This window comes from Saccostrea echinata, unplaced genomic scaffold, assembly GCF_033153115.1.
Source record: "Saccostrea echinata isolate AGI-Se365-2 ecotype Australia unplaced genomic scaffold, CSIRO_AGI_Sech_v1 ptg000033l, whole genome shotgun sequence".
NCBI lineage: Eukaryota > Metazoa > Mollusca > Bivalvia > Ostreida > Ostreidae > Saccostrea > Saccostrea echinata.
Window position 1 is genome coordinate 17,959,243 of NW_026889782.1, and position 23,967 is coordinate 17,983,209.

At 35.2% G+C, this 23,967-nt stretch overlaps 1 protein-coding gene across 2 annotated transcripts in view; it reads left to right on the forward strand.

Moving 5' to 3' along the window:
* Positions 1–23,967, forward strand: part of LOC133199029 (uncharacterized) — a 54,066-nt gene that overhangs the window by 8,689 nt on the left and 21,410 nt on the right. For both annotated transcript variants that reach the window (XM_061334917.1, XM_061334916.1), the window contains exons 3-4: positions 22,509–22,604; positions 23,071–23,200. In XM_061334917.1, coding sequence (XP_061190901.1) covers positions 22,509–22,604; positions 23,071–23,200 — 226 coding nt within the window. The remainder of the gene's footprint in view (positions 1–22,508; positions 22,605–23,070; positions 23,201–23,967) is intronic.

Genomic DNA, 23,967 nt, shown 5'->3' on the forward strand with positions numbered 1-23,967 from the left:
TTCAAGGTCACTGACAGAAAAGTGCAATATTCTTTTTCAGGAATATCTTGGTCATTGAGTATCACTGGAAGCTCATAATTAGTTCAAAGGTTGTTTTTGACCTTAAAATAGGTCATTTAGGCAAGTTCAAGGTCACTGATACAATAAATGTAAAATTCAAAAAGGTCTAGTCGCCCACGTGGCGCAGTGGTAAGAGTGTCTCCTCTAGAGTCGTGGATTAAGGAGTTGATCCTTATGTCGCAGGTTCGAATCCCACTATGGGACGCAGAGACCGATCCTTCAGATGAGACTGTATAAACTGAAGTCCCGTCTGGCAGTTGGTGCTGGCACGAAAAAGATCCTTCACTGTTCAATGGCCATGAGTGCCGAGTATAGGTCAAAATTTGCAGATCTCCATCGGCAAATATGGTGGCGTCTCCACATGATTGAAAAATTCTCGAGAGGGACGTTAAACAACATACACACAAACAAACAAACAAAAAGGTCTTTAATTTTGTAATAGAAAAAATTGCATGCATTTGCATTTCACTGAAAAGATGATAAATATATCATCCAAAGTGTGTAATGGCCTTGACTTAAATTCGATGTCACTTAGAATATGATGTTTTGGATGAATAGTCTGAAAGAATACGTGACTGTGAATTTTTTTTTTTTGTCGATGACATACAGATGGTGTTTGCTCTTAACCAGCTGCAGAATGTGTCCTGGCTTGACGCACGATTATTTGGACAAGTTCAAGTTCACTGCAGGGGAATTTTACATTCTTTTACTGTCTTTCTACGGTTGAAACATTGGAAGTTGATGCCCCTTACAGGATTGTTTATAACCTTAAAATGTTGTATGACCTTGACTCAAGGTCGCTATGTTTTGTCCGGAGCTCCGACGGAAGACCTATTCGTTGCATTGCAACGAGCTCTGCTCTAGTTCTTATTATTCTTTTTTTTTTTTTCCTAGACGCCAACTTTGACGCTTCATATCTTCCTCATTTTTAAACAGATTTTGTTCAAATTTTCACAGCTTTTAGACTTTACAAAACACTGTCAGAATACCGTAATACAATTCGGAAATTACCTTCTGTTCACGAGTTATTCCCCTTTGATTGAATTTTGCATGCCTCCGATTTCCAGACAAAGGCTCAGAAATGGTTATAATTGGAGCACAAAACCCTTTGAAATTGAAAAGAGGAAGCATTGAAGTTGTGCACATCGGTTTTTGTTTTTTGATTTTTGCATTAAAAATGGCACTAGAGAGGGGTCAAAAGTTAGAACGCGGAAAACAGCAAAAAATTTGACATATTTTCCTTTATATCTTGAAAACTAGAAATATTTTGTTAAGACATGTAGAACAAAAGTTGTGCATAATTGCAAGGGCTTTCATATTATACTACTTAAAAGGGGCTGGCCCCTATGATTAGGGATCTTGGGCCCTTAAAAGTTTTTGCTTTATAGCTCAAAAACGGTAAATATTTCGATCTGGATCTTGGGAACAAAATTGTTCTTTTACACCTTTTTGATCTAATGAAAATGTTGTTTTGTTCGAGTATACCATGGGTATTGCGTAATACGTATTAGAAAGCAGGCCAGGTAAACAGGTAACGTTTTTCATTCGGCAAGGAAATCAGACCTCTTCATGTGTATAACTTAAACAGACTTGCTATCAATAATATACCCTGCGGTATTTAATGTTAATTTTCTTTTTAATAAGGTTTAAAACGTGGTTTATTGTTCACTATTAAATTATTTATTACAACTAGTCTTTCTTTTCTTCTTTTTTAAATTAGGTTAATAGTGTTCAAAAGTGGAGAATATTAAATCTATCTTTCTACGTTTATTATTACAACAAACTTTGTAAGTGATTTTAAACTGTATGCATTGAATAATTCACGATCATTAGCTGTATGCATATTACGGTCTCCATGTTCAGCTCGATGTTTAGTTATGTAACCCGAATCCCACGCTGTTGATCGAGGTCACCAGTGTACTAGCCACCTGTGGCCATAAACAAAGCTAGTATTTGTAATCGCATATAATGTCAATTTTGTTCAAAGAGCTATTAATTAATGGAAAGTTATGTTTTTAATTATATCGAATCAGTAAGATTACTTTACCGATCTTTTATAATCTTAATTCCAAACACTGATGCATAAAAATCATTTTGAATTTTAATCGCTGTTTTTGTCTGTTCACGCAACAATACATTTAAAAAAAGTATTGCTCTATCCCGTGTTGTTGTATTTTAATTCATCTGCAATTGTAATTGAATGGGGGTAAATAATTGTAATTACTACGCATGCTACGCACATATTATTTTTACCAACACTCTTGTGAATGTCCATTTATTATTTATAGAATTAAATAAACATTAACATAAATAAAAATTCCTTCAAATATACATGTACTATAATTCAAGTCTTTGTAATATAGCAAACAGTTTCATCCATCTCTGCCGCTTTGTGTCTTTAAGTGTTGTAGTCCAGTCCTCGTTTACATACACGTGGCCACAGAGAGCCGCGGGCACCTCGATGTTGAAATACATTGTGTACTCTGATAGTTGCTCTACACCGCACAAACAACTAACGTGTACATGCAGTGTAGTAATTGGCAAAGATTGTTTGAAAAATATAAACTCGCATGTGTTCGCTACGAAGCATTCATTTTAAAATTTTATTTACACGTAGATACCTTAAAAGAACAAAATAAAGTAAATGTATAACACCTAGAACAATGTTTAAAAATTAAAATACAAATATCGTGTGCTCGGAAGGGAAGATGGCTTGAAAGGGTGTGTCTGTGAATGCTTAGATCTAGCAACACACTTCGCAAAGTTAAGCATACTTGCGTCCAAATCCTTTAAAAGTGGGGGCAATCCCCAATCCTCGCACCCTTCCTTTTTGAATCTAAAAATATATACCATACTGAGAGTTGTATATAGAGCGGGAATGTTATTTTATTAGTCCTTAAAGGCACAACTTAAGAAATGACTTATAATTTTTTTTTAGATAAGATTGTTTCGCGATACAGCTGTGATAAATCTTAGGAACTTCTAAAGTTATAACTTATAGGCATATCTTAAGATAACTTAGGAAACGTTTTTGAAACAGGCATGTCAAGCATTCAGTCAGATCTATTACGACGTCCATATTACCATATAAGAGAATGAAATTTTGTTTTGTATATAAAGTGGTTATTACAAATATGCGTGTTACAAAAATGTATGTTGAAATCTCCAAAAGCTATCGAATTATTTGCATACGTGTACTCGTACATATGAACATTGATCAACACTGATCAAGTGTATACCGGGACCCGGGATAGTCTTATTATAGCTCTTGCTTTGTCAAATCATTACTTTCATAACCCTTGCATTTAAGAAAAACAATGTTATAAAAAAAATAATAATCTGACATATAACAAGTATACATGTAGCGTGTGCAAGTTATTTGGCTAGGGGCATGTACACACGTGGTTCGAAACTGTAGGGGGCTACAAATGCGGCCATAACTAGTATATTTTTGAGGTGTTATAAAAAACAAATAATACTCACAAAAGCTTATAAAATTGCCGTTCTATCGATACCTTATATGTCATGTTTCATCCACCAACAACGCCACGACATCGATGAGAAATACGTTTCTACACGGGCATTTTCTTCGAAAAGGATAGGAAGTTAATGAATTAAAATAATTAATTCTTTTAGTTAACGCATTATGTTTACCTCTTTATTTGTTGTATGCAATAAGCATAGACCTTACTAATAATGACTGTTTGGTTGTCACACCTGTGCATGTGTCGTGCGAGGTACAGCGGTAAGGTAAATTACCGAGAGTCGCGATGTGCTGGGTGATTCGGAATACCCTAAATGACTGTGGTCCATTGAATTTCTACTAGTAAATCAACCTGTCAAATCTAACATGGGCCCACATAATACGACTAAATTCGTTTCATGAATGAACTGGTTCTTAACAAATATATTTACAGTATACAATATCTTTTCTTTAGATCTGTTTGTTTATTATTTTCAACCACAATCTGCAGTACATGTATAGTTACACGAAATCCATGCACAACGGCGCTACACCTGTCAATCAAAATCACTCGATATATTGTGAACTCAGTCTGGTGTTACGGCAGCATTTCCGAAGTGATTCAAAATATTCTATCGGCTAATTCTAATTTTTCGCGTTGAATAATAATATTTTGGAACAAAGTTGGAATTAAGGCTGGAGCTGCATGCTGTGAATTTATCACACCTGCAGTCTGCAGTCTTCCCTTCTTACATTTATATGAAGCATCTGTTGAGTAACGAATCAGAGAGCATAATATGCGGAACAAGTTTGATTGAGATTTTTACTTTTTCTTTAAGATAAAATGATTAATAACATAATTTATGCATCTAATATATACATATAAATGTACATGTATAGCTTTTTAAAAACAAGAATCTGTAATTGAAAATGTGAAAGTGAAGAGTTTAGGTTATAGTTCTTAACCAAAATTTAATGACAGTTCATTCTTTCCTAGTCTCCATATAACTTTTAATTACGGCCGTGCCCTCTCCCCTTCAAAAGATGTCTAATACATGCTTTTAAATTCTGTTTATGTATCAAGAAATTTCCACAGGTACTTGTGGACAGGATCCCCCCCCCCCCCCCAAATTCAACCCCAATGTTTGTTGGACATTTTTTTCCACAAGTTATATTTATTACACTTATTCATCATGTGTACCATAGGAAAAAATCGAGTACAAGTACCTGTGGAAATTTCTATTTGCCCCCCCCCCTTCCCAAAAAACTGAAATTGTTTTCTACGGGCTTGACAACAGGTACTTGTGGACAGACACCCCCTCCCCCCCGATATTCAACCCCGGGGTTTGTTGGACATTTTTTCCACAAATTATATTTATTGCACTTACTCATCATGTGTACCATATGAAAAAATCGTGAAAACCCCAAAATAATCGTTCCACACAAAAAATGCCTCACTATGTATAGTTAAAACATTAATTTTTCATATTTCTTGATGAAATTAACATTAATAAAATCAACACAAAATTATTACCGAATTACATATCACTTGAATTTATCATAAAGCAGAAAATCTGTTCTGTGGGCTTCAAGGCCAGATCAGGAACCTAAAGATGTCCTCATTTTCCAAGTCCAGTACAGAACGTAAATTAAATGAAATAAATCACACGATCACTGGGAAGAACTCAAAAAAAGAAGACTCTTGAGGAAAAGATATTTTGATTCGACTTATAGACTGAAATAAACCGATATTCTCTTTTTGCCACTCTTTCCTGGTGCCCTGGGACTCTGAAAGTAGAATCAGTATTTTTCTCACAGGTCCGTTGTACGGATTGTACGGGGGGGGGGGGGGGGGGGCAGACCTTCTGAAAATAGTCTTTTGTTGTAGTTTTAATATGTAAATTTTGATTTAGTTGCTGCTTGCACCCTCCCCACTCTTTGTTTCTCTATGGTCATACATAGGCGAATCCCAGCAAAAATGTAATGACCCCCCCTCCAACACACACTTTTTTTTGTTGAAAATGTGTATTTCGATAGGACTTAAAATTGGAAAACATTTTCTGTATATCTCTACATCGAAAAATATAAAACAAATATTTTTTTTTTAATATTTCCTTTATAAAACAACATAGATAATTATGCATAGCTAATTAAATACTGAATTAAATATTTATCTTTGCAGACAATATGCTCTGGGTTATAGAACATGATGTGAAAGCGTATCGTAATGCACCTTGTAATCCTTTGGATTTTCAGATTTAAGGCCAATGCGAAAACCCAAAGACGCCGATATTTTATTATGCTACTGTAATCGAAGATCCGGGGGGGCATACAGTTTTTGTCCTGTCCACCTGTCTATTTGTCTGTTAGACTGTGTTAGCCTCTTTGTCCGCAAAAACTTTAACTATGCCCATAAAATTTGATTGGTTGGAACTACTGCTTTCATATTTCTTATGTGTATTCCTAGTAACAAGGACTTCCTTCAGGTACCAACATAATTGACCTCTTGACCTTGAACTTGGAGTTTGATCCTCTTTCGCAAAATTTTACCAAACTATAACCTTGGCCAAAACTTTTGAACAGTTGGTGCTATGGCTTTTATACTTCACATCTGTATCCCTTGTGATAAGTCTCCTCCTTGGGTATAAATATGTTTGACCATTTGACCTTGACCTTGGAGTTTGACCAACTTTTAAACAACTTTAGCCTTGACAATAACTTTTGAATGACTAGTACTAGGGCTTTTATATTACATAGGTAATTTTCTTGTGACAAGGCCTGTCATTGTATACCTTTAATTTTGACCATTTTACCTTGACCTTTGAGTATGTCCTACTTTTGAAAAACTTTAACCTTGGTTTTAACTTTTGAACAGTTGGTGCTAAGGCTTTTTTAATACCACATGTGTATTCCTTGTAACAATTAAGACCTTCCCTCAAGTACAAACAATTATGCTCCCTTGACCTTGGAGTTTGACCTTTTAAAGAAATTAACCTTGGCCATAACTTTTAAACTGTTGCTGCTGTGGCTTTCATACTAGTATATATTTCACAGTATATTCTTTGTTCAAGACCTTTATTTGGGTAATAACATTTTTTTTTTTATCTTTTGATCTTGACCATGGAGTTTGACTTGCATTTGAGAAACTTTTAACTTTTGCCATAAGATGCCATATGGGGGCATCAGTGTTTCAAAAATCACACGTTGTTCAGTATCCAAATCGGGCATAAAACATTTACAATGATCCTTTAAAGCAGTGAGTTGAACCTAATAAATTACGACTATAGAAATTATGATAATTTATTTCGATGTATGGTCTAAAAAAACGTTTATTATACCTCTGTGAAAACTAGCTTACAAGTGAAAAATCACTAGTAAAATAGAATTTGATTGGCCGAGAAAGTCACGTGTCCACGTGTTTCACGATTGTGACGTCACAATTAAACGAGTGAGGAGTTAGATTGTTTATAGCGACGCTGCTAACTTCGTTCGCGCGGTAACAACAACTAAAAATTCACTCCAAAAAATCACCTTAATTAATGGAATTGCATACAGATAGTAGATTAAACGTTCTTTGTTAAAATGTTTGCACTTTTCAAAATTCGTTTATGGAAATACAGCTAACATACGTCATGAGACGTCACAGTCTAGACGTTCCAAATGTCTCGTGCTGTTTGAAGAGGCGGATCTTAAAATTAAGTGAACAATGAACGGTCGCACCGTCAACATAATATCGTTGATTGATTGTGTCGATTTAAATGTGTAAAAATGTAATGGTGTTTGAATGTTACTGGTGTGATCACACAAACTTGTCACGTAGGAATTTTTTTAATGAAACGAGGCTATTGGTGTACCTGTAACTTACATCTCTTTCATATCGTTCTCATCAAATGCATGTTTGCTTTATTCATTGGATCTCCTTTGTAATTCCTGCATTTTGGTTAATTCGGTATTATAAACAATTTATTGCATAATAGTGAGGGAGACATAAAGATTTCTTCGCAAATGAAAAATCATATTTCTCTCGGGCGTTGCCTTCGGGGAGTATGATTTTTCATGGGCGAAGAAATCTTCATGCTGCCCTCGGGGAATATGATTTTTTATGGGCGAAGAAATCTTCATGTCTCCCTCACTATCATGCAATAAATGCAAACTGTGAACTTGTCAATTCCGAAACACACAAAAGGGTATCGCTGATATCATACAGAGTGTATCATTGCCTTGATCAGGCCCATAGGAAGCAAATTCAGGTTTTTTTTTGGGGGGGGGGGGAGGGGGGCACAGCCATACATTTTCAGTTGACAGTTGAGGGGGCACTACTACCATAAATTTCCTGACAAGCAAAAAAAAAAAAGGTCACCAACTACCAAAAATTCCTTGACAAGCAAAAAAAAGAAGGTTATCAGACGTTTTTATTGAGGTGGCACAAGCTATAGTATCTATGTCTACTATAGTAATCTATATATCGGTAAAATTATTGGGGGGCACGCCCCCCCCCCCCTCCCTCGATTCCTACGGCCATGTTGATTAAATTTAGGGTCACTAAGGAAAGAATGTTTTGACTGGATGAATGGTCTGAAAGAACATGTGTTAACTTGTCGAGTCGGTAACACATAGATGGGGTTTGCTTATAACCAGAGTGTGTCATGGTTTGATGCAAGGTCATTTGAACGAGTTCAAGGTCATCAACGGAGAAACAACATTCCTTAACTGTCTTTCTACTGGTGAGACATTGCAAGTTGATACCCCTTACAAGATTGATTATAATCTTAGAATGTGGCATGACCTTGACTCAAGGTCACTTCTTCCTGTTCGCAGCTCCAACGGAAGACCTACTCGTTGCTTTGCAACGAGCTCTGCTCTAGTTAACTACTTTATTATTGTTAGTTACCCATTGGGTATGCTTATATATTTCATTACTTTACTATTACTAGTAACCAATTGGGTATACTAATATATTAAACTACTTTATTTTTTTAAGAATTATTTTCAATTTACATTATGCAAAGGCTGGATCGTTCTGGTTACCCTACACGATCGGATTTCATTAACCGAGACAAAATGCAGAGCGTACAATAGGCAAGATAACGAAGAGCGCACGATGAACGAAGTGCCGTTTTTCCCCCCAGCACACTGTCGTACTTAGGAGGCAGAGAAACGCCTCCACTATTCTAAACGCACGAAAATTAGCCAAACACTGGTGGGTTAGCATGATGCACAATTTCATCTTTTACAGATGAAGCTATTTTTCATGAACAACATCAAATCTACTTAGAAACAAATTCTCTTGGGTCATCTGAAACAATCAGAAGACCTTTTGTTACAGGTTTCCAAATTTCTGAATTTTTTTATATCTTGTTCGCTGGAATGTCTAAATCAATTTCAACCAATTCCATGGATGCAAAGTTTATATATAGTGTGATTGATTGATTGAATGTTGTTTTACCTCCCATTCGAGAATTTTTCACTCAAACAGAGCAGACCTATGGTAATGCACTGTAATCATTACATTTTTTTCAAAGTAATGGAATTTTATTTGTCATGGATCCATCGTTCAATTACATGTAATGGTAATGCATTACTTTCATAAAATGTCAGTAATTATCATTACTTTTCAATTACATTTCAATTACATTATGTACTTTAATCTCTTTTTATTATTGAAGCTGAAACAAGTGGAGGTCGCTGAGAGGGTATGTTTCTATTTATAATGTTAAAGTTTTAAAATTAAAATCTCATAGCTTACCATTTAAAAAAAAATGTTTATTCGATGGTGATTGATAAACATATTGAATAATTGTTTTAATAGATAACTTCTTGACAAGACAGGTATTAAATCAATTGAAGAGAGTAGAAAAACATTTAAAAAGAAATCATTGGGTTTTAAAGAAGGCCATATAACAATTGACAATACGTGCATACTGTGACAACCAATTAAAATACAAACTAAATTTTTCAAATTAAAATACAAACTAAATTTGTCAACTTATTTTTTTTCTTTTCACAAAGTTCATTCTAGCAGGATACAAGATCAGTCTGATCTACTTGAAGACACAAAGGGAAACTAAGTCCAAATGTAAATATCGATAATGTCCATTATTTATTTTTGGTAACTTGAGAGTCACCTCCATCTTTAAACCCTATATCTAGGTATCGGTAATTATCACCTTTTACCTCAGTACCGGTAATCATCACCTTTTACTTAGGTACCGGTAATTATCACCTTTTATCTAGGTACCGGTTATTATCACCTTTGATTGTGTTAAATTTATAACTTGATTAATTATACCTGACTGCCTAGCTAATTACAGGTGCTAATTCATAAAATTATTAATATATACTTTTTATTTTAAATCTATAGCGTTATCTTATCAGTTAATTAAATATGATTACTAAAAACGTATATTATGAAATGTTTATCACTTATTCAAAAAAAAAAAAACCAAAACACACACACAGAGGAACTAACATCAAAGACTGAACAAAAGTGTTCCTATCCACTTTCTTTGTTAAGTGTAGATTAATTGGTAAACTAAATGAACATGATAAGTGAATACAAAATACCACTTTGACTTATAGACCTGAGGAAATTAAAGCATATTGACCGAGCACAAAATGTGAGGAAGTTATTTTATGTTTATCTCATAAAATGTAATGTGTAATGTAATCCATTATTTAAACAAAGTAATTGTAATTTAATTAAATACTTCTCTAAATGAGAGTAATGGTAATTGTTATGGTAAAAATCTAAGTAATTGTAATTTAATGCATTACATTTCAAAGTCATTGAACCCAGGTGTTATACACGTCACCATATACCGGTGTAGGGCTTCAAATTTAGACCTTTACTCGGCACTCAGTGCCATTGAGCAGTGAGGTTCTTTATTGTGCTAAGGCCTACCGTGACACGGGGCCTCGGCTTTTAAGTAATCATCCGAATGACCCACAACTTTCACTTCAAATTGCCGATCGCTTGACGAAGGAACAGTTGCTACCTATTTTTTCTCGACTTAGGTCAGTCGCGGCCCTTATTCGAACACACGGCCTTCCTATCAGGGTGCGAGCCTTCTACCCACTGAGCTACTATCACGGCCAGAAAGTGTGAATTTTATTTGTATCTACATGTACCTCGGTGGGGTCATATTCATAAAAATTAATGCGATCTTAAAAATCTTTACCACTCGAGTGATCGATCTCAAAAATCTACGAACAATATGAATCGGTGAACATGAAATAAAACACGGAACCCTCGAAATTCCAAAGGTAGCATCAGGTGGTTAAGAGAAGTGATCATCACTTGTCAACCAACTTGTCAACCAGTAAGTAGCTGCTATAATGAAGCCCTCTCCGATTTTACGGTCACCTGAGTCACTTAGGTGACTAATTGCCATCCATTTTTGTTCGTCGTGCGACGTGCGTTAAAATTTAAACATTTTAAGCTTCTTCTCTGAAACCGCTGAACAAATTTCAACAAAAGTTTGGCATATAGCATCTATTGGTGGAGGGGAACATTTTGAATTTCATGGACATCCAGTGGCCTTAGGGGTGGTGCTAAAACCACCAAAATTAATTCAATCTTTAAAAATCTTCATTACGCCTGAACATCAAGCCGTCAAACTGTTGGCATGATTGTAATAATAAGCATTGAACCCTCTACCAAAAAAGTGAAATTTGTGGCCCCAGGGTGACGGGTTCTGTCGCTAGAGCGGGACTCTAATGATCATATAGTAAAAATGCATTAACTATAAAAATCTTCTCCTCTGCTCCTGGGTATTAAGCCGATGAACTAAGTACTTCTAGACATGAGAAGGAAGAGTGCCTCTTCCAAAATTGTGAAATTCATGGCCCCTGGGTCATGGGTTCTGGTGTAAGGGCGAGGTTCTAATGATTATATAGCTAAAGAAAAAGCTTTGAGCCCTCTTTCAAAATTGTTCAATTGCAGGTCCCAGGGTCTCTGATGTTGGGCTCATCTATGACCTAGTGTACAAGCATACATTTTAAAAGCCCATTTCCTCCCCCTCCTCCATATTAATTAGGAGATGAATCAGTTCATGGTTTATGGTTGGCAAAGGTGCCACTATTTATAAATTGAGAAATTCAAAGCTCTTAAATAAGGGGCTAGGACGGTGCCTTATTGAATATACGTGAATTTACATATAAACGTACACTCTAAGCCCAAAATACATTAACCCTCTACATCTGGGGACTCATAATGTTCAAGGTATGTAATTTAAAATCCTAGATATTTTGAGAATAGGTTTGTATGACCTACGCTTCATTTACACACTCTAAGGGCCCAGTTCAGCAATCTGCTGCATTCAACCGGTCTTGGTACAGTGTAGCGTATTGCTTGGGTGTTTGCACTGTGATTGGAAGGTCCAGGTGCCGCGTCAAACCTAATACTTATTAGGACTAACTCAACGTAGTTTTTAGCATCGTCATTTTTATTCTTATTGCAGCCCGGAGGACCGGGCTGCTCTATACATATAAGTTTAAGTGTTGGTATATGGGGATTGAGGTGGGAGAAGTTATTCAGAATTAAAGGTTTTCTAAACATTAAAAAGATTGTTAATCAGAATGTTCTTTCCCTTTATAAATTACGAGATACACAATATATTTACTTCCATAAAGTGAATCTGTAAAAATATATATGTTTTTCATATTAAAAATATAAAGTTGCTTATCATTTACTATCTAAAAAACGACAGGTCCCTTTTTTAGAACATCGAATTTTACTTATCGCATAAAAACGTAAAAACGTACTTTACACAGTTCGTGTTTTATAATCTTAAAGTGAAAGACATTTTTGAAAATAGGTGATGCATGTGTCTGGTTTCAAATTATATTTTATGTAGCCAACATTTACTTGAGGAATTGATAAAGTTTAAAAGGGTATCGTTTTTGTTCGATTTTCATCCGACTATAAGTTTTCAAAATATTCTCTACTATCGTCTCCATCATTTAGACGCATGCCTTTTTCACACATATCGAAGCGGTTTGATGATCAAGACTCATTTCCATTGTTTACTTTATTTATTTCCCGGGCGACAATTGATGGTTACATCAATGTTTTCTTGTCCCTGTATGATATAAGAGTTCCAATAATTGAAGGACGTTTTGGGGATTTATGATGCCTAGTAATTATGTACACCTCTGAATCTAGTTTTGAGGAAAGACCATCTAAAACTATATTTTTGTCTTTTTTTTTCTATAAAAACACAAATATTTTACGTCAATACGTATCTGTTTAAAATCGTGGTAATGTATGCTATTTTTTGTTGGTACAAGAATTTTAATTGAAGGAAATCTTGGAAGATTACACTGTATCAGTGGGAGAGGAACATTGTAAAGTATATGGATTTATACGTTGCGGATGACCTTAACGTAATAGCGACTGTTCATTCGACAAGCGCCCGGTATTGAAAGTGAAAATTACGGGTCTTTTCGGATGAGACCTTAAAATCCGAGGCCCCGTGTCACGGCAGGAGTTAAAGATCATATACTGCTATTGCCATAAGCGCAATATATGTAAGACAAAATTTGAAGCACTCTACCGAAACGCTGACGTCTCTATATGAGTGATGAATTGCCGAATGGAATGTTACACATAAACAGTCATTCGTAGCAAACAAACAACCATTTTGATTTTAATTTGATATCTTTTACTTGAAAGAATATAAAAAAAAATGTTAAACTAGAAACTGGATATTTATGAAAACATTTATTGCGTAGGAAACTCACACTAGTTTCAAGGAATATCAAACAATGATGATCGAGGCATTGTTATAACATGGGTTATGCTATATGAGTACATGTACATATCTAAATATACTTTTCAAACTAGAAATACAGCGCTATGACAAAAGTATTCGCGATTTTTACGCAATGGCGTCGTTCTCGCTGTTTGCTTCGCTCGGGGAATGGGCAATAACTCTAATTAAATGCCGTGTTGACATCCCAAATTTTTACAGAGTTGTCTTCACATCGGAAGTGACGTTATATATATTTTTTTATCGTCTGCTGTCTGGAATTTCATGTAAACAAACGGGGGATTACGATGGGTAGGAAATCAACAGAAATATCAAATGATGTCAAAAAAATAATTGTGGACATGAAACTGGAGGGGCAAAAACATCGGTAATAGTGAATTTATTACAAATACCTGAATCAACCATCAGATCTATTTGGAAAAAAATATTTGTTGACTGGTGAAGTCAGAACCTTGAAAAGAAAAGGACGCTCTCGGAAGCTGTCAAAAAGGGATCAAAACTGGATAATAAGACATACTAAAACTAACAGAGGACAGGTTTTAAGGGACATTACTAACGAATTTAATGAAAGCAGGGATGCTAATGACTCTGTTCACCCACGGACAGTCCAAAGATTTTTGCGTGATCACGAATTTAAGCGACGAATTGTTAGAAAAAAAATGGTCGTTTCCGAGATCAACAGAAAAAGGCGTGTTGCCTGGTGTTTAGAGAAAAGAAAACTCACAATAAATAATTATTGGAACACTATCATATTTTCCGATGAAAGTCAAATAGTTTTAGGAGAAAATCATAGAGTGTATGTGTGGAGAGCATCTAAAGAGTCCTACTTGCCGCAGTGCATGTGCCCCCCTCGGCAGAGAAGGCTTTCGGTTATGGTGTGGGGATGCATCACCTACCACGGGGTAGGTACACTTTGCATGATTAGTGGAAATATTAATGCAGTCAAATACATATCCATTTTAGAAGATCAACTTTGGCCTGTCATTGTCCGACATTTCCTCAACAAAACCTATCGTTTTCAAGACGACAATGCCCCCGTCCATAGAGCTCGGATTACTCAAGATTACAAACAACAAAATAATATTCCTACAATTGTATGGCCAGCACAATCACCGGACATTAATATTATAGAGAATTTATGGCTAAAAATCAAACGAAATCTGCAAAATCGAGCTCCAAATATTAAGGCTCCTGAAGAATTGGTTGATACGATTTTACACATCTGGAATTCCTTCGATGAAAACTATATCAAATCTCTGTACGAATCCATTCCCCGTCGACTATTAGCTGTAATCAAGTCTAAGGGCCATCTCACCAAGTACTAATAAAGGTAAGTCTGTTAATTGTTTCACAATTTATTATTTATTTTTACGAAGCGCGTCGTGTTTACGTCCGCCATTTTGAAAAATCGCGAATACTGTTGTCATAGCGCTGTATGTCCATAGGACATGAATGCCCAGCCGAGGGTATATTAGTAATGCAACCTGAAAATTTGTATAAGTGTACAAAATTTGATGAGAATATCTTTAATAGTTTCTTTAAAATTGAAATTGAAATCTAAAAAGTTGGATATAGACGATAAATTCTCGCCAATTTATGTATAAGTGCATAAACTTATATAAATATATCTTAAATGGTTTCTTTAAAATTAAGCAAAATGAAAATCTAAGAAAAATGTCAAGGTCACAGGAAAGTTCAAGGTCAAATGTTTTTGATGCAGTTGAATACTTCTCACAAATACGTAACAGCATACTTAAGTTTGATAAAAATATATTTTAAAGAGTTTATTTAAAACTGAGCTAAACACTTATTTAAAATAAATGAAGTTAAGGTCAAAAGTAAGGTCAAGGTAAAAAAAAATGTTGCAGTTGAAAAGGCTACATCAGTATGTATAAGCATATGAAGTTTGATGAAAAAAATATGAATCTTTTCTAGAAACTGAGTTAAACAAATTAAGAAAAGTGAGGTCAAGGTCAAAGGAAAGGTCAAGGTCAAAAAGTGTTGATGCAATTGAATAGCTTACAGAAGTATGTATCGGCATATGAAGTTTGACACTAATTTAAGAAAAGTGAGGTCAAGGTCAAAAGAATGGTCAAGGTCAAAAAATGTTGATGCAGTTGAATAGCTCTCATCAGTATGTATTAGCATATGAAGTTTGATAACACTTTATTGAATGGTTAAAACTAAGCTAAACACTAGTTTAAGAAAAGTAAGGCCAAGGTCAAAAGGAAAGGTCAAGGTCAAAAAATTTTGATGCAGTTGAAAAGCTCTCATCAGTATGTATCAGCATATGAAGTTTGATAAAAATATCTTGAATGATTTCTTTAAATCTGAGCTAAACTCTTATTTAAGTAAAGTGAGGTCATGGTCAAAAAATGATCAAGGTCAAAAAATGTTGATGCACTTGAATAGCTTACATCAGTATGTATCAACATATGAAGTTTGATTATAATTGATTGATTGTATGTTGTTTTACGTCCCATTCGAGAATTTTGCACTCACATAGAGACGTCACCATATACGGTGAAGGGCTTCAAATTTTGACCTTTACTCGGCACTCAGGGCCATTGAGCAGTGAGGGATCTTTATCGTACCAACGCCCGCCGTGACACGGGACCTCGGTTTTTAAGGTCTCATCCGAAGGACCCGCAACTTTCACTTCAAAGTGCCGAGCGCATGGCGAAGGAACAGTTGCTACCCAATTTTTATCGACTTAGGTCAGTCGCGGCTGAGATTCGAACTCACGACCTCCCGATCACGAAGCGAGCGCTCTACCGACTGAGCTACCGTGAACGGTGAAGTTTGATTATACTATCTTCAATGGTATCTTTTAAATGAGCTAAACACTAATTTAAAAGTGGGGTCATGGATCAAATGAAAGGTCAAGGTAAAAAATATTGATGCAGTTGAATAGCTTACATAAGTATGTATCAGCATATGAAGTTTGACACTAATTTAAGAAAAGTGAGGTCAAGGTCAAAGGAATGGTTAGAGCGTCTGCTCTAGAGTCGCGGCGTAAGGAGTTGATCCTTATGTCGCGGGTTCGAATCCCCCTGTGGGAAGTGGAGACCGGTCTTTCGGATGAGACCGTAAAAACCGAGGTCCCGTGTCGCAGTAGGTGCTTGCACGAAAAAGCTCCCTCACTGTTCAATGGCCGTAAGTGCCGAGTATAGGACAAAATTTGCAGCTTTCCACCGGCAAGTGGTGGCGTCTTCCTTTGAGTCAAAAATTCTCGAGAGAGACGTTAAACAAAATACAAGCAAAAACTTCTTTAAGAAATGTGAGGTCAAAGGAATGGTCAAGGTCAAAAAATGTTGATGCAGTTGAATAGCTTACATCAGTATATATCAACATATGAAGTTTGATTACACTATTTAGAATGGTATCTTTTAAAATGAGCTAAACAATAATTTAAGAAAAGTGAGGTCATGGTCAAATGAAAGGTCAAGGTAAAAAAAAATGTTGATGCAGTTTAATAGCTTTCATCAGTATGTATCAACATATGAAGTTTGATTACACTATCTTGAATGGTATCTTTCAAACCGAGCTAAACACTAATTTAAGAAAAGTGAGGTCAAGGTCAAATGAAAGGTCAAGGTCAAAAATGTTGATGCAGGTCCATAGCTCTTATCAATATCTATCAGCATGTGAAGTTTGATAAAATATCTTGGATAGTTTCTTTGAAACTAAGCTTTGAACAGAGCTAAAAGCAAACTGTGACGGAAGGGCAGACGGAAGGTTGGAAGACGGACATGACAAACACTATATGCCCCAGCCATATTCATGGCGGGGCATAAAAATCCTTGAAATAAGTAATGTCACGAGAGACATACCTTAAGAAGGATAGAAATGGATATTCAGCGACGTGATTTACACCCAAGACTTAATGTTTAGAGAGATTTTATTTAGTTTAGGGTATTTCCGTACGTACTTCTGTTTGTCTGTAAAACATTTTCGATCAACTGAAGCTAGGGCTTTCATTTTTTTCATGAAGACCTTTCTTGGGGTACCAAAGATTTGGACTTTCGAGTTAGACCAATTTTTTCCCAAACATTTTACCAAACTTTAATCTTGGCCATTAATTTTGAACGGTTGGTGTTAGGGCTTTCATACTTCACATGTTAATTCGTTGTGATAAGACCTTTCATTTGGTACTAATATGTTTGTCCTTGACCCTGGGAGTTTGATCTACTTTTGAAATGCTTTTATCTTGACCTAACGTTTTTGAATGGTTGGAACTAGGGCTTTCATATTTCACATGTGTATTCCTTCTGACAAGATCCCCCCTTGGGGAGTGTTGCTAAAACGCGGAACGGAAAACGGAAAATATTATTCAAGGTTAAATCACTTAAGATATATAAATAATACCAGAAACAGTATACATCATATAAATTTTTCATATTTAATCCTTAATTATTAAAATACGAGTTGATTTAGTCATGTTCATTCTCTTATTTATGAAGATGTCTGAACATAGACAAAGCACAGGGTACGGAAAACGGAACAGAAAATATATAATGCTGTACATACACATGTATCATGTTGTGGTAAAATATGGATACGTTGGAGAAATTTATTGAAGATCACTCTGATTAATATGAACGGCAGGTACTCGATATCCTTATGAGCCATATGAGCGAAAAATTCCATAATTTTCAATGCATATGTACCCATGCTCCTTAAGTGTGGATAACGTACATCTCTGTAACCCCCGCCCCTCCCCCCCCCCCCAATACTTAAATATAAATAACAACTCTATATGTTTTTGCGAAAATATGTAATTTCCCCATCAATTTCATTTTGACGTTATTCCGTGTAATCAATTTAAGCTATTTTGCACTATTTGGTCATTTATACATGTATGCTATCTTTCTTAAATCTCCGTTTCAGGTCCCTGTGGATTTCATCAACACTCCTGTAGTTGTAATAAACTTTTTTTTTAAATTGTTTTCTTAATGCCAGTGATCGTTTTCTCTAACACAAATGTATATACATGTATACTCTGTCTTTCATAATCAATACTGACAATTTTGTCTTTGACGAATAAGCCATTTTTAGCTCTACTGGTCAGAGACCAGAAGAGCTTATGCGATAGTAAGGTGTCCGTCGTCCGTCCGTCTGTCTGTCTGTCTGTCTGTCCGTCTGTAAACAATTTTTCAAAATGCTACTCCTCCTACAGTTTTGGTCTGATTTCAGTATAACTTGGCACACAAGTAGACTACACTAAGATACATAATTCTGTGTATCGGTTTTTGATTTCGATGAACGGTATTGCCATGGTTACTAAAAATAGAAATTTCTGTGAAAAACATTCAAAATGCTACTCCTCCTACAGTTTTGATCTGATTTCAATATAACTTGGCACACAAGTAGACTACACTAAGATACATAATTCTGTGTATCGGTTTTTGATTTCGATGAACGGTGTTGCCATGGTTACTGAAAATAGAAATTTCTGTGAATAACATTCAAAATGCTACTCCTCCTACAGTTTTGATCTGATTTCAATATAACTTGGCACACAAGTAGACTATACTAAGATACATATTTCTTTTTATCGGTTTTTGATTTCGATGAACGGTGTTGCCATGGTTACTAAAAATAGAAATTTCTGTGAAATACTTTCAAAATGCTACTCCTCCTACAGTTTTGATCTGATTTCAATATAACTTGGCACACAAGTAGACTATACTAAGATGCATAATTCTGTATATCGGTTTTTGATTTCGATGAACGATGTTGCTATGGTTACTAAAAATAGAAATTTCTGTGAAATACTTTCAAAATGCTACTCCTCCTACAGTTTTGATCTGATTTCAGTATAACTTGGCAAACAAGTAGACTACACTAAGATACATAATTCTTTATATTGATTTTCTGATTTCGATGAACATTGTTGCCATGGTTACTAAAAATAGAAATTTCCTTGAAATACCTTCAAAATGCTACCCCTACAGTTCTGGTCTGATTTTAGTAAAACTAATTAGCACACAAGTAGACTACACTGAGATACATAATTCTCTATACCAGTTTCGGATTTCGATGAACAGTGTTGCCATGGTTACTAAAAATAGAAATTTTCTTGAAATACTTTCAAAACGCTACTCCTCCTACACTTTTTGTCTGATTTCAGTATAATGTGGCATACAAGTAGACTACAGAGATACATAATTGGTGTTATTGTTTTTTGATTTTGTTGAATGATGTTGCCATGGTAACTTAAATCAAAATTTCTGTAAAATTGTTTTAAAAGGCTACTCCTCCTATAGTTTTAGTCTGATGTTATAATAAATCTTGCCACAAAAGAGACTTAACCAAGGATCATTATTCTGTTTATTGCTGTTGCAAAGTTTCAAGTCCAAGTGCTACTTTTATCTTCCTTTATAAATACAACCAGTAGAGCTACAGTCTCGTCAGAGATTTCTGGTTTAAAACTCAGATTTGGATGAGTGATAAGCATGCACGGATCCAGGAATTTTTTTACCGGGGGGGGGGGGGGAGGGGTTCACCTCAGTCAAATATAAAAATAGAAATTTCTTGACAAGCAAAAACAACAACAACAAAAGCAAAAAACAAAACAAAACAAAAAAAAACGTAAACTCCCTTTCCCAAAGGTGACAATCTCATTAAAATTAGATGTTCAGAATCCGTTTGAGAAGCGGTATCGTTTTCGGAACATCTAATTTTAATTAGATTGCAAACGTGAAAAACCTGTTTCGTGGGGGTGGGGGTTAGTCGTTGACTTCTAAAGCTTCATCCTATGACCTTTCAGACCTAGATCCGCGTTTTCGAGGAGAGGGGGCGTTTTCTAGAGGGGGGGGGGCACATGGTCACTTTTAATCGGTTTGGTTTATACATGTTATAACTGCAAATTTCACGGGGGGGGGGGGGGGGGTCCGGACCCCCCCCCCCCCTCTAGATCCGCGCATGATAAGTGAGACATTCTGATAGATAATTGGGATGCAGTCTAATTAGTGTGTATTTTATTGACAAATGCATGTATATGCTAATGTTCTGAGGAAAAAAAAATCATAAATAAATCACATTGTTACGGTAACTATTAATTATATGTAGATACGAACTACATGTATTAGATAAAGAAAATTGCTCCCTATGTCTGAATTGAAAAACTTGACATTAAATTTTCCGTTTTCCGTTCCGTTCCGCTTTCCGTTCCGCGTTTTAGCAACACCCCCCCCCCCCCCCTTGGGTACCAACAATATTAAGACTTGATTTGATCTTGATCTTAGAGTTTCATTCACTTTTGAAAGAAAAATAACTCTAACCTTGGCCATAACTATTGAATATTTGGAATTAATGGACAGGTAACAGGCAGCTTGTTTGATAACAGAGTAGCTACTTGTAGCCCTGTACAACTTATTTGACGCCTCTGGGATTAAGTCCCTATGTGGTCATATATTGAAACTTTTCTTAAATCCTGAAATTATTATGAAAATGGCTAAATAGTTTTCACTAAAGATTTGCTGCATTATTACCAGTTTCGGCCCAAGTGCTTATAGTCTAAGAAATTCAGATGAAGGTCTAGACCCATGGTTCATGGTAAGTCTAAAAATTATCTCACCTGTGTAAAATGCAAGCATAGCCAGACACAATCCAGTTTCTGACTAAATTGGGTCCGTCCCCGCATTTTTATACCCCTGTATCCGCACACCTCCATATTTGTAATTCCTTCAAAATTTGCAATAATAACTTTATATTTGAATTTTAATAATTATTATTCTGTCCTCCAACACTCTTTAATTTCCTAATGCACATTAAAATATAATTTCCAATCTTTAAATTTTATATGTTGTAACTAATTCATACCAACAGCTGACCTATGGTCACTACAATACTATTGGTTGTCCCTTCATCCTAACCAATGTAACTTTTGATAAACGATTAAACAACTGCATTCTAATGAATCGTTTTCTTGGAACCGTCCAGGTGAAAAGATCAACCCCCTCGTGGCCAACGGTTATGTATATTTTTATTCTCTCTAGAGTAAGCATCTGCTCTCTCTTTTAGCCAAATACATAATAATATTTTACATCCTTATTAGCTCTACTGGTCAGAGACCAGAAGAGCTTATGCGATAATAAAGTGTCCGTCGTCCGTCCGTCTGTCTGTCTGTCCGTCCGTCTGTAAACAATTTCTCAAAACGCTACTCCTCCTACAGTTTTAGTCTGATTTCAATATAACTTAGCACACAAGTAGACTACACTAAGATACATAATTCTGTGTATCGGTTTTTGATTTCGATGAACGGTGTTGCCATGGTTACTAAAAATAGAAATTTCCTTGAAATATTTTTAAAACACTACTCCTCCTACAGTTTTGGTCCGATTTAAGTTTTACTTAGCACTCAATTAGACTACACTAAGACACATAATGTGTATATCGGTTTTTGATTTCGATGAACGGTGTTGCCGTGGTTACTAAAAATAGAAATTTCCTTGAAATACTTAAAAAATGCTACTCCTCCTACAGTTTTGATCTGATTTCATTATAACTTAGCACAGAGGTAGACTAGACTATGATACATAATTCTATATATCGATTTTTGATTTCAATGAACGGTGTTGCCATGGTTACTAAAAACAGAAATTTCTGTGAAACTCTTAAAACCCTATTCCTCCTACAGTTTTGGTATGATTTCAGTATAACTTGACACACAAGTAGACTACACTATGATAGAAAATTGTCTTTATTGTTTTTTGATTTGGTTGAATGATGTTGTCATGGTTACTAAAATTGAAATTTCTGTAAAATTCTTTTAAAAGACTAATCCTCCCATAGATTTAGTCTGATTGCAGTAAATCTTAATACTGCAAAAATCTCAATAAAACAAAAAGAGACTACAACAAAGATCATTACTCTAGTTATTGCTGTTGCAAAGTTTCAAGTCCAAGTGCTACTTTTAAGTACAAACCAGTAGAGCTACAGTCTCATCAGGGACTTCTGGTTTTTATAAAATTTTTGATAATGATAATTATACAAATCTAAAAAAGCAGGTAAGCACTGAACAGGTGTTAATCACAAATTCTGCAGTTGTGAAGAAGAACGTTCCGCCTTCAAAGTATAAATATTTCAATTTTGTTTTGCAGCATATCTTGCTATAATAAGAATTGACAAGGCAACAAAGAACAACATCGAGTTCAAATCTGAGCTATTGAGACAGTGATTATATACATTTTAGTCGATTTTTCTTCCAGGAAAAATTAGAGCCAAACCAATATCTGGAGAAATTGCTGTGTTTTTCAACGATCAAAAGACCAACGATTTCAACGCTTTGGTCAAAACTATTACAGGTTCTCCTTATCTTGTCATATGCATGTGAATGTTTTATTTGATGATTATAAGATGGTTATAATGCAAAACACTTGTTTCATTAAATACCTAACGAAATCAAGTCAGATGCAAGCTTGACAGCCATTCTTTTTATATATATATATATATATATATATATATGTATATCTCCAAATTATATTTGCAATTTGAGATTTCAGCTGAAATGCATTTGAATTTTTAAAGTAGCCTTTTCGGTACATAGAATCAAACAAAATTACCCACTTCTGAAGCTGAAAAATAGAAATTCCGTAAACCTCGCTGCCCTGTTTGTGATATTTGGATTCGGATGATGAAAACTATTTTACGCTTGTATTGCAGTGTTATTTGTTTTGTTTTTTTTTTATAATGTGAGCTTTATTATATTGAATTGTTTTTTATGTTTTGAGTTTTTTTTCAAGCTGCAGAAATACATATTTGCTGTTTTAGTTTTCAAAGAAGAAATGAATGATCCTCTCCTCCGAATTTTCATCAATCCTAGCAATGCATATGGGCGCTGCCTTCCGGAATCCAGTATCGACATTGGCATTAGCACATTCATGGTGCACTGGGTATCCACGTATGTCATTAAATGTATTTGATAGAGCCATAAAGGATCGCTTGTTTATCTATGTAAATAAATGCAGTCGCTCTTCATTTAACTTGTGTACCTTAAATATTTTCAATCCTTTAGCTCACTTTAATTAATACGACTGAAAAAACTGGGGGGGGGGGGGACTTCTAATCATTTACACTTATTGTAAAGGGGGAAACACGGGACGAATCCCCCCCCCCCCAAAAAATTATTTCATAATCTTGAAACATTTGCTTACTAGCTCACAGTCCCCAGATTACTATACCTGATATAATTATGTGGTATTTCTAAGTTACATATACCAACAACATATTTAGCGGCTTAATTTTTAAACTCAACAATGTACATGTATATAATGCATTTCCGTGAAAAATTTGTTCAATCGTATCTCTTTTTACACTAGTGAAGAACATGTTTGTATAGCTGTAGAGGCGGACGTTTTATTATGTTTTAACCCGAAAGGAACTACAAGAGAAATAAACTTACGATCCGGGGTTAATTAAGGAATCACTGTCTAGTAGTAAACGATTTCGCCCGTTATGCAAATTATTCCACGTTTCCAACTATCGTTGATGCCCTGGCATACTCTACTAAATAGACAGTGATTCCTTATATTTCCATTTCATTGTGAAATAAAATTGTAAATTTAGATTTTAAAAACGTAGACTAATAGATTTAAATTACACGAGGCCTCGCATATCAATTTCAATAGACCCCGCCCACTGACATCAAACACATAGACAGCAGCACGA